A 13,072-nucleotide genomic window follows, 5' to 3' on the forward strand; every position below is an offset into this window, starting at 1 on the left:
AATAAATATCCACACATAACTTTACATAACAACATAATGAAATGAATAAACAGACAAGGAAGCGGGATTGGCATGTAAATTGTATTATTATAACCGGAAAAACAGCAATATTACTAAAATAAACTCGGAGGTAAATGTGCCAAAACACGCTGTTAACCGCACTAACAAGTCTAAATAAGCAATAACAATGAAAAAACATTAATTATATTTAGAGGAAATTTATTCTTCCAGTTATTCAAAGATGCACACATTATTCCATATATTATTTCCTGTTGATGAGCACGTTCGTCTCTGGCCGCACTGTTATGTAATATGCAACTGATTGACAAGTGCGCATATCCGTCTTTCAAACAGGTATCATTTTGTAAAGTTACTCATTTAGGAAAATTAGCCATGATTTTATTATTATTATGAAAATGTTTGAGTTTTTTTGGCAGATTGATTACAATTTGTATTACCCTGGTTTTACTACAAATACGAGACCTTAATAATTATAATTTTTTTTGACCACGGAGGGCCGGTGGTCTACAAAATTTCCCGGGAGATTTTTTGGTCCCACTCTGCTCCTGCATTTTTGGGTGAACTATCTCTTTAATACTCATCCAACAATATAAGTTTAGGCAGTATAATATTTAAGATACCCAAGGTTTTTTGCACAAACACAAATACACATTAACATGTAAGTTATGTGAGTAAAATAAATACAAGAAATGTGTAATAAGAATTCATCATTACTGAATGAAGTCAGGTTAGTTCCAGCTATAAAATGTAATTGGCCTTGATTTTATATTATTCTACACTTGCTCGGCTAAATGTTTTACCGTGTGACATCCTGCTCTATCCAAACCTCCATTATATTAAACAGCATTTTTCCATTTTAAAATAAATATGCAGGCATTTTAAAAGCTCATAATGATTGTAAAAATACATGGAATGCTGGTAATTCATTAATTTGGAGCCAATTAGTTTGTAAATAACTAGTGAACCCAAACATTTAATTAAAAAGTTGAAAAAAAAAACTTAATTAAAAAAACAAATTAATGCGATCCAATCACAGCACCTTACACAGTTTTCTCTCTTTACGTAGTAAAAGAATTTGAAGTGTCCTTCATAAAATTGTTTAATAAATGCAAAAGGCCACTTCTACTTTGTTTTCATTACTGAATCATTATCAAACTACAAAACCTTACTGTAAAAAACAGAGCCTTTCATGCCAACTGCATCATTTCAGCAGACTCAAACATCTGTGTTTGGTGGTCCAAACAAAAAAGCAAACACAGTCAAAGATAAAGGGAAAAATATTTACCATTCTCTTTGCATTCTTCAGGAGGCTTTGCTTTCTTTGCCAGCCGGGGGTCCAACCACGACGTTGTCTTTGTATTGTGGCTGGAATGAAAAGACATGGAGCAGAAGAGGTAAGAGGTAAAGAGACACAGAGGGAGAGAGAGAGAGAGAGAGAGAGAGAGAGAGAGAGAGAGAGAGAGAGAGAGAGAGAGAGAGTGAAAGAGAAGATGAGTGTGTTGCAAACTGTTCCTGTAAATCATCACAATGATAAGACGAACGAGAAAGAAGGGAGGTCTCTGGAGATCTCAGCTCTAAACGATGGGTAGAAAAAAGTTTAGCTTAACAAAACGGCAATCAATACTTTTAATTAGCTGTAAGCTTCTCATTAGCACAGCAAAAAAGAAAAGAGGAGGAGCAGGACGGAAAGAAAGTTGTGTGACTTATAAGCTAACATTTAAGGAGTCCAAACATTATTAGTAGCAGTAGTAGTAATTATTATTATTATTATTAATATAATATAATTTAATATAATACTAATAATTAGCAGACACTATTTATTTTCATTTAAATAAAGCTTTTTATGATATGTCCGTTTACATTTTGTAATTGATAATATTATGAAAATGCTCATTTTAATAGGGATTATATAAAGAGTTTGGTTCCAAAACGCAATTAATCCATTTTGACTAATTTCGATAAAAACTTGCTTTCTATACCAAGAAATTGACCAGATAAAAAACTATATTTTCTGTTACAAACTTTCACATAGCATCTTAAGGTTATAATAACACTTAAAATTCAAATCCATAATTTGACTTTCAAAGATTTATTCTAATTTATAATTTTTTCCAGAAAATGCAATAAATCCATGACAAGGTTTTTTTTTCTTTCAAAATGCTTTAAATCTATTAAATCAATATATAAATGGCATTCTACTTTGCCATATTATATTTATTTAGTTGACTAGTGGTATACACTGATTAAACATTAATGGCATTAATAAAACACTTACTTTGTTATATTAAGAACACTGGCATTGCTGTGGTTATACTTGGGACGTCGTCGCTGAACTTTTTTTTACAGCAATCAGCTGTAAAATGTTTTTGTCCTGCTCGATTTTCGTTGACTTCCGATAAAGTAATGGAAAGTTTTTTATAAGATCCCCTGTGGTCAATGTGTTTGCATGACAGAAGCTTGATGCTGTCGTGTGAGATCAAGCAACAGCCGGCATTTCGCGTAAATTATAAGATGTTGATGGCTTACGTTTCTTTCCTGTCACAGAAAACCACCACAGGTTTATCAATGCCATCAAAGTATTATTTTGTTTTTGTTTCTTTATTGATCACAAAGTACAAGATGAGGAAAACTAGATTTCCAACATGCCGCCATTGTTGTTTACAATGCGTAGAATGGTGCACTGTGATTTGTTGAGCGGATTAATTGCATTCTGCAGAAAAGGACGAGTGGCTTTTATTGCGTTTTGGGAAAAAAAGGGAGAAAAGATGACAGAATAACATGGCGGATATTGAATTTTGCGTAAAATTAATAATTTACTTTTTAATACTGACCAGATACAATACTGATATTGGCGGTAACTAATTTTTTTTAAAATGGCGTTTATTGCGTTTTGGAACCAAATTCTTTATATCCAGACACAGGTTAGATTTGACATCTTAAAGAACCAATGATGCTTGGACTGAAATGGTGAAATATGCAGCAGCCGTAATTTTTCTTTCGTCCAAAAACCGATAATACAGTGGCCGAAATTTCGGTGGATCCCTGGTAAATGTCACAATATCTGTGCTAATGTGTTAAGTAGCTATCTAAAACTATTTTCATAGTTTAACTAACTTTAACTTTTCTAGCAAGGTTTCCGTAAAGTTGTTGCTCTGCCATTGCAGCATTTGACCTGAAGTGAAAACTCACCACTTACAGTTATGTCTGACACAACAATGCAACTGAGAATCCAGCACAATTGCACTGTTTTATGTTTAAAACAAAAAAGAGACAGCGGTGAAGTTAAATAGTCGTATTCACTTTAAAGTGAAATCCCTTTTGACAGAACTAGCAGAAGAAACTGCTCTGGGATCAGTGGGAGGAAAGTAGACTCGACAGTCTCGACTGATGGCTCTCTGATGAGAAATTGGCCTAAAAAATTGGAGCCAGGAGCGAAAAATTTTACACCTTTGATGTACCCCCCTCCTTCCTTTGCACCATGCTTCTGTATCTCGGCTTGCGCCTTTTTCTCTGGTACGTCTCTTTTCTAATTCCCTCTTAGAGAAAGTTACTTTATTACATATAAAAGCATAACAAGCGATACGCTGTTGGTGGCATGCATTTGTTTGGTTGCATGGGGAGTTTTAATGTGACTAATGCATGTACAGAAACATTTTGTGGTGATTAATCCGGTCCGGTATAAGTGTGTGCGCGTGGTAAGAGACAGACATATGGAGAAGTGTCTACGGTTTGAGAATCGAAGGCGATCCATCTGTGAGGGAGATTGAGAAAAACAAGGCACTACTGGCTGCTTGACAACTCCATTAAATCCTCAATAGTCACGCCGTGTGGGCCAGTGCGTACTGTGTGTGGCGTTACACGAAGCAGTGAAAAACTGTCCTTGGAGAGTCACTCGAATAAAGCTTCTGTCATGAACGATACAACAGAAAACAACGATCCGCTTGTCCCAATGGATAATTTAGTGCTGAACAGTTAGCTGCAATTGACACACACATTTCATCTAAAATAGGAACATGCCATTGACTTTATCAAAACATTATACCTTTGCACCTAAAGAGTTCATATTATCACCTCAAAGGTACATATTGGAACCAAATGTATACATGGATGTACCTAAATGGTACATACACAATTTAAACCTTACTATGTAAACCTAGGGTACTTCCCCAGTGACAGCTAGGGACCATTTTTTGACATTTTTTCTGACAGTGTACACACTGTCTACTCTCTTTCTCATTTACGCAACAAACACACACAAACACTTGACACTATATGTAGATTATCCACCTTGCTTTTGACGTTAATATGTGGGAGATGCCATCTTTGAGCTCTTTTGTGTAAAGGGAGTCGCACACCGAACATGCAGCTCAGCGCCGTGCCGTTCTAAAAAAATGAACACATTGTTTTCTATGAGTATACGCACACCGGCACCGACAGAAAGCGCCTGTCCAGGATGCCCAGCTACGACTCAAGGGGGTTGCACACCGGACGCGCAGCGTCGAGTCGCGTCTAGGACACCTTGGAGGTATTGTACACGGGAAGCGCACATTATATAGCATTAAATAACAGGAAGTTGCTCAATCCCTGTCGCGCCACAGAGTGCCACTCACATAGTTTAACATAAAGGGGACAGAGAATGAAAAAAATTTTTTACCTTGTCTTTGTTGAATAATGGTAGTCTACCCGCATTCACGAACATATAAAAAGTGCTAAACATCTCAGTCTCATAGAAATTCCTCTTTTAGAAATTTCAGCCAGAAAACAGCCTAATCTGAAAAACTGATGCTTATGACTTCACAGGCATCTTACTGCCCCTCCAATTTAAAATAATTGGCAAATTTTTTTGAGTGGTAGCAAAGTCAGCCAATCAGTAATAAGATTGCAAGTTAAGCCAGTAGGGGGAGCCAAATAGGTGCAAAACGACTTGTTTAAAATCCCCCACCCTAATAGAGCTATCTGAGAGAGGTTTTTAGGAAGTTTTTACAGACCCAAACAAAAAAAAATTGTCTACATGTCACATCACAGAACAAGAATAAATACCCCGTTCAATCATTCTATGTCACCTTTAAATAACATTGTATTTGTCCCAAATCATTAACGACTAACATTGACTGCTAACGTATAGTTTGCATTTTGAAGCTGCACGTCCGGTGTGCGACCCCCTTAAGACTTCCAGTGAGCCACTAAAGCTAATGGTAGTTGTATTGCGAGTGACACGAGTGTGCCGTTTTGATATTACAAAACATTTGTTTTGACCATAATCCATGCACAAGAGCTGAATGTGTATGTGGCGCATGCACACACCCATGATCTGTATTCACACCTCCTTCCAGTAAAACCTTTCATATAAACTGCCAGTAAATAATAAATACAATAATTGTTTAAAAAAAAACACTAAAATTATGCTGATAAAATATGCTGATTTAGCTGGCTTATTTTTTTCAAAACAGATTACAGTACAGAATACATGACATAAACTGCTTATAATTTAATGTTTATAATAGTTCTTAATGTTTTGCAATTTGCACTTATTTTTGTTATGTTTTAAATGAAAAAGCAAATAATTTCCAAAATTACCAGGTCTCCCAATAGTGCATAAGAAGCAGCGATGTAATAAAATATACATAAATTTAACGCAAAATGAAAATATACTAAATAAATGTAATTAATATGTTTATTGTGTTTTGTGCTTGTCAAATAACTAAATGCGTTGAATGAGCAAGATACTATAGGAAGCATCACATTCACGTGATAAGCTTGATATGTCCCCATAGAAATGTAAAAAATATAACAGTCAAATAAAAAATGTCCTTTATAAAAACTCACTACAGGGGGACAGTTGGGAAATTTTTAACATATGCATGAAAAAGGTAAAAACACGCATTATTGGTCTTTTCAGATACAAACACGACTGACTTTCCCACTGTACAGGTACTGGTATGCCTTTGTGCTTTTATAGTTGTGCATCCAAGACTTGTCAACTCTGAGCAACAATGCAAAATAAATAAATATATCTTCATATAATATATCAGGCCACTGTTTTTATTCATTTATTGTGCATGCTCCCACAACACTGTTTTCTACCGGCCGGCTATCGAAATGGAAGTCTCAAACCAAAAAGAGGAAATACGTCACATCACGTCACTTCCACGTTTGATAGATAAATGAAGTACTCACTCTATAAAGTAGACCTCTCCCTTCTCAGTGTAAGCCATCTCCCAGTTATCCGGCAGAGGACCCAGCTCATCGTTCTCGTCTGGTTTGGGGGGTGATTTGGAGGGTTCAAGTTCTTCTTTGGGCGCATCTGTAGGGGTCTCGGAGGGGCATGTGCTGGGCATTTCTCCTGATGCGTCTGTACTCTTGTCTTCATGTTCACTAGACTCTGAAAAACACATACAAAAATGTGAAATAGCTCTTAAGTCAAAAACATCTTCCCTTTATGTAACAAACCACTTGACACAGGCTTATTATAAACCGTACCAAACCAAAATTCACACAGTACATTCACAAACCAAATTAGAAACATTACAGAAAACCTAACCAAAAAATAAACGACTAGATATAAAACCTATATTATACTCTGCCACCTAGATGTATTACACTCTGCCAAATGCATACACTGGTAATATGTACTAAATAAATGTACATTAGGATTAGCTGTTAAACTGTTTAAACAGCAAGAACCAATATTAAGTCATAAATTAGAATAATGTGCTTTAAACAAGCAAAATTATAAATCTACTTCTGATTCATCTCCTGTATCAATAAAAAATCAGTAGACCACAGAAGCAGATACATAAAATAAGATGTATGGTGTAATATAATATTGTAAAATAGTTACAAAGAGGACCTACAGTGCGCTAATAAAAAGAGCCTGTCAAATTTATGAGTACCCAACAAAATAATTCACTAGACGCATCCAACTTTTAACGGCGGTGCTGTTAAAACTACAGAGTCCCAGACTGGAGAGAAAACTGGTGAAAGTGAATGAGACAGACAGAGACAGAAAGAGAGAAAATATTTATAAGAGAGAGAGGGAGATGTTACTGAGATTTTGAGGTTTCTGAAAGAATTAAAAAGCAGGTCACTGTAAAACAGAAATGTTAGATGGAGAAGACGAAGTAGGAAAGTAAGTTAGCTGGACTATGAGAAGAAAAGTGGAGTGATTAAAACAGAGTTTGCAGTGTGAAAAGAAAAATATAGAGAGAAAAGTCAAAGAATAAAAAGAGACACGAATGTGTCCTAGTTTGAGTTATGGAGGTTGGAGTTCCCGAAGGACAGGAACAAAAGAAGACAGAGTAGCGGAGGGAAAAAGACTGAGATGCAAAGTGCAAGAGCGAAAGAAAGAGTAAAGACTATAAGATGACAGCACTTTTCCCCATTGGTTATGTTTTAATCAACCGATACATTTATAAAATGGTTAGTTACAGATCTTTCTGATTGGTCAATAGATTTATTTACGATAAAACACAACACTGGCTAGAGATGCACCGATATTACATTTTCCACGGATACCATCCGTTTAATCATGCTCTATCTGCGGATACCGATAGTGTGGTGGTTATATTAACTTGCATTAACTAAATTCTTAAGCTTAAATTTTATAAATGTTATTCCATCATATAATGACCATTAAACATTAAATTAGTGATGTTTCTTTACATTTTCTATACATAAAGCTCAAATTCACAACATTTTCCTGTTCTTTTTTGATTAATGGGATATATTGTGCCCATGACTATCGGGTGTTTTTAAATGCTTTTATCGACCGATACTAATTATTGGTCGATATATTGGTGCAACTCAAGCTATGACCACTGCACCCAATGATTTTGCACCCTTAGCAACATAAACGTATATAAAATATTCTGTTGCTGTTTACAATTAGTCAAGGACTATTTTTCCAGTGGAAGAAAGGCTTGTAGTTATCGTACTTCATGAAAGTTGCTGTAGTATTTGTATTGTGTGGTAACTGCCTTATAAAAGCAATAAGGTACTTGAGGCTACTGCTGTATTGTTAATAAATTATTGCCTATCATACCTTATATAAGCAATATACATATACTGTAGACAATAACTTTGTTTCAAAGCCTAGTGAACTGCCTACCTAGAAAAGCTTTAAGACATCATGGTTGCACTACTTGGGCAATTTTAGCAAAAATAAACTCATAACATGTACAGAGCCACTCCCATCAGTCTTTGATGGGCTCCTTTTACTGAAAGCCAGTAATAATGGAGATGGACGCTAGGGCTGCAAGTAACATTATATATATATATATATATATATATATATATATATATATATATATATATATATATATATATATATATATATGCAGATTTTTCGACAGATTGAATGTCCAGGTTCATTTCCGTATATAGTGTGTGTCACATATCTAAATGGCCAATGAAAAGTTGTGAAATCATGTCATCTGATTTTCACATATATATCCATTTGGTGTCAAAGCTGTCAAACACGCAGCGTATCTCCCGCCCTGTGGAAGCATCTCGTCGATCTCGTGAAGTTTCATCGAAGCTCAGCACTGGATAGCCGAATAAACATAGACTGGTGAGACAATGACTTTCCTTCATCGAGGTAAACGTTTCCCCCCTGACACCAGACGTATGTCTAGGAGTGACAAAATTACGGAAGGACTGTGCAAACAAAGTATATATGTATATGTATATATATACAGGGCTTGACATTAACTTTTTTGCTCACCAGCCAAAGAGTTACTAGCAACTCAGCATTTTCACTGGCCACAATTATGATGCTAGTAACAAACATTTTATATGATTAAACTTGACTTTATTTTGAGTTGTCTTACTTGATTTAGCTAGATTAGATGCAGATTGACTTTCAAATGCAGACCGACCACCCAAATTAAGACTACATTTATTAACAGGTATATCAGTATAGATCATATCATATCATATATTTAGGTGTATGAGAAGATGTATGTAGAAGATTAACTGGAAAGATAAACACAAAAACTCTAGACAAACACTTTAAATATTTATTAACAACAGCAGTAAATTTTATATGCATGATCGTGGTTTGTGTTAATACTTATTTAAGACTTTATGGCAAATGTCGAGAGGGCATTATTGTTGCACAAAGTAGCCTTCATTAAAATGATTCGCGAGCCTCTTCACTTGTGGGTTTCCTTTGATTTCAGACAAAACTGGGATGTGTGAATTCAGGTATGCGCTATGAATTTCTCTCCGCTCTTGCCCAGAGATTGTGCATGCACTTTAAATCTCTTCAATCACTTCCATTCAATTGTTTTATCTTTCCTGAAGTGTACGTGTATGCGCTCAGACTGCATCCCATGCATTCGCAAAACCATCAGCTCTTGCACTCTCTCAGGTAAAAAAGCCCTGCATATATATATATATATATATATATATATATATATATATATATATATATATATATAGGTTTTGGTAAACCATCTTGTCATAATTTCCTATATGCCCCAAAGTAAACTTTCAGACTAAACAAGATCGGTCACATTGTGCATTAAAGGTAAGTACATCAATGTGGTGCATTTTGAGAATAAAAAGTCACTAGATTTATGAGGAATTTTATGTTCTTGTAAACAATTAGTGCTCTATTAGCAAAATGTTTGGCTTGCATATATGAATGGTGATAATAGGGCACACAAGCCTCGATCGGAATAAAGCATTCATCAGCCCCACGGTATAAAGAGAAATAAAGCAACCTATCTGGTGATCTCTATTAAGAAAGAAAACTATTGAAAAACAACCTTTGAGCTTGAATAGACCACTTTTAATAATTTAAAATCTAAACAATTGTATTATTTCAACATTTCACACTTATATACTCATACACGAACAAATGGGCTTACGGATATGCCACATTTCTGTCATGCAGAGCTGCACTTATGGAGAGGAAAAATAGGAAACGTGTGATAGCATGTTGCTACGGTGGTTGCTATGCTATTGCCTTGACAACAGAGGTTACACAAGGTAATTTGGAGTGGATACAGTTGCTATGATACATGATGCACCTAGTGGCCTGACGGTAATCATCTCTATGCTGGTAACCCTGATCTGGGGTCACAACAGTATCTGAACATACTTCTCCGAAAGCAATGTACATGACATGATGGCACGAAAGATATCTCTACCTCTTCTATTGATTAAGAGCTCCTCACCTGGGGTGATGGCCACTCCGTTGCCATTGACGACGGGCTTCTCTTCCTCTTCCTCCTCGGGCGGCTCGATGCCAGCCTTTTCCATGTTGCTGACGGACTTGTTGCGTCTGCGTTTGCCCTCTGCTCTGGGTGTGGCACCGGGCAACAGCTGCTCCGCTACATTCAGCAGTAGTGGGCCGGGCTCTGCAAGTGGCTTGGGTGTGCCGTAATAGTTATCTGCAGCCAATGAAAAATAAACGTAGTTGTGCTTGGTCAGAAAAAAACTATCTGGTCCTTGCAAAATCTAACCCCAGATGTATTTCCCCCCCATCAGCCGTACAACACTGCACAGTAACTGTTGCTCAGATGTATCTGTATTGGTGTGAGTGTATGAGTGCTGTTTTGTGTTTACAGATTCAAGTGACATGGCTCCCCTGGGATGAGCAGGCTCTAGAGGAGAGCAGGGTTTTTCTGGTTTAGTACAGCTTCAGTTCTTCCTGGGTCACTACCTGACATGATGTTACAGTACTGCACACAACAGCTGTAACTCATACTGATTTAAAAACAATTACAAAAAAGTACCAGTCACGTATAGCTGAGAGAGAGAGAGAGAGAGAGAGAGAGAGAGAGAGAGAGACAGAGACAGAGAAAGAGAGAGAGAGAGAGAGAGAGAGAGAGAGAGAGAGAGATTTTAGTTTCTTACAAAACCCATTGCCTTCAGGACACTTATGTAAAATTACTTTTTTGTAAAAAATGTTTCAAATTTCATTTGTTTCCATAGGGGCATGTAATGTTGTAATGTTTATCAAAACCTTACTTGTTGTATTGGGAAAATTACTTGTTATTGGACAGGGATCATTTTTTTATGCTTGAACTTTTCTCGATGATCCTCCAGGGATATTTTATCATATTGGCAACCATAATAATCCCATAGGCTTTCAGAAGATCTAGGTTTTGTTTTGTTGAAAACATGTAAGAAAAAATCATTATGATTCTTCTGGATGAGTTCCAAATGATGACAGAAATTCCAACAGGAATTGACAACAATGATTTTTCAACTAGGGACCTTTGTAAATCCACCACATATCTCTCTTAGAAACCTGGCGTTACATTATTAAAGCTGAGTTGTGAAAAAGTCTCAGAGCTCTTTAATGTGCCAGACACATATGGTACTTCTTGCCAAAGGACACACATAAATGAAGGAAAAATAAAAAAAATCGCCATTCCAAAAACTGCTAGAGAACATTAATCTACTCCATGTCCAAGAGTGTTAAAGCTGTCAATGGATAGCGATATAGAAAGGGAATTTATTCTAGAGATGGAGTTGTTGGAACTTTAAAGAGAAGAAAGGCTATGCTTACAAGGCATAGACACAGTTTCCCTTAAGGGTATTTTTATATCCCATTGTAAATGAACAAGAGTTAACGCCAAGCAGACATTTTCCCACAGCTCAAGAACTCACAGAGCTCAAGCAGATCAAGCAAGACAAAGAACAAACCTGCATCCCAATTCACATTTTATCCATCCTAAATTAGTGTATTTGAAGTACTTGGATGGTCTACTAGCCTATTTCAAAATGCTCAATCTAATAGCTGATAAAACACACATCTCATTGCAACAGGGAGGAGTTTAATAACAATAATACATTTATTTTATATAGCGCCTATAAAAGTTTTTTTCTCGAAGAGCTTTACAGAAAATAAAGTTACAAAGCAAAATAACAATGCAATGTTATTATAAAAAAGACAAAAATAAATAAATAAAGACAAAAATAAATCATACAAAAGCAATAAGTACGATAAGAAGGCCCTGTTACACCTGTGACAAAGCCATTATTTTGTTTAGTGATGCTACACTGAATGAATAAATTAGATTACATACAGTGCCGGTCCTTCCAATACGCATATTACGCAAGTTGAATAGGGACCTCGCACCACTAGGGGCCCCCTTGATCTCAAAATAATTTAACTCTTTCACCGCCAGCGTTTTTAAAAAAAGTTGCCAGCCAGCGGCAGCGTTTTTCATGATTTTCACCAAAGTTTAATGCCTTCCAGAAAATATTCTTCTTTAAATAAACAAACATACAATATACCAAATGAAAGAACAGACCCTCTGCTTTCAAACAAAAAAAACCGTTTCATCCTACCTTTAGTGGTTCTTTTGCAATCAGCTTTTGAAAATGGGTAGGTTTTTGCAAAAACACCATATTTTGAGCAAAAAGCAGAGATAATTCCATTTTTATGACGGACTTTTCATAGAGATCCCATTCAGAGCGATCTTTAAAACAGACACGGACATGCAGCAGCTTGCCATAGGGCAATACTTCCGGGTTTAAAAAGTTGCGGAAGGGCACCACCTGATGGATAATAGCGGTATTGCGGAAAGACGGAAAATCTCGTCAATGGCGGGGAAAGAGTTAAATGCCATTATACCAAATCAAAATGATTATTATGTTTAATGTAAACAAGAAGCTATCATTTTAATAAATTGCAAACATGCAGATTTATGCAGAATATTTAATGATTTCTTTAATTACTGAAACTGATATGCACCCGGACAACATGCAGTGTGTGACATGCGAGTGATGCTGTGCATATAATATTCCCACCATGACTTCAAAACGGAGCTATCCGTCTGGAGAAGAAAAAAGAAACAAAAAAATTATAACAAGGTAACAAGAGGAAGAAAAAAATTGATTTTCATTATTAACTCTTTCGCCGCCATTGACGAGATATCTCGTCAATCAAGAGAAAACGCTTCCCTGCCAATGACGAGATTTTCCGTCTTTCCGCAATACCGCTATTATCCACCAGGTGGCACCCTTCAGCAACTTTTTAAACCCGGAAGTATTGCCCTATGGCAAGCGTTTGCATGTCAGTGTCTGTTTTAAA

At 36.2% G+C, this 13,072-nt stretch overlaps 1 protein-coding gene across 14 annotated transcripts in view; it reads right to left on the reverse strand.

Moving 5' to 3' along the window:
* Positions 1-13,072, reverse strand: part of magi2a (membrane associated guanylate kinase, WW and PDZ domain containing 2a) — a 267,335-nt gene that overhangs the window by 110,573 nt on the left and 143,690 nt on the right. For all 14 annotated transcript variants that reach the window (XM_073813944.1, XM_065268675.2, XM_073813942.1 and 11 more), the window contains exons 4-6: positions 10,203-10,418; positions 6,199-6,403; positions 1,307-1,386 (exon numbers count right to left, since the gene is read on the reverse strand). In XM_073813944.1, the coding sequence (XP_073670045.1) occupies positions 1,307-1,386; positions 6,199-6,403; positions 10,203-10,418 (501 nt within the window). The remainder of the gene's footprint in view (positions 1-1,306; positions 1,387-6,198; positions 6,404-10,202; positions 10,419-13,072) is intronic.

This window comes from Paramisgurnus dabryanus, chromosome 1 (genome assembly GCF_030506205.2).
Source record: "Paramisgurnus dabryanus chromosome 1, PD_genome_1.1, whole genome shotgun sequence".
NCBI classification, from domain to species: Eukaryota; Metazoa; Chordata; class Actinopteri; order Cypriniformes; family Cobitidae; genus Paramisgurnus; species Paramisgurnus dabryanus.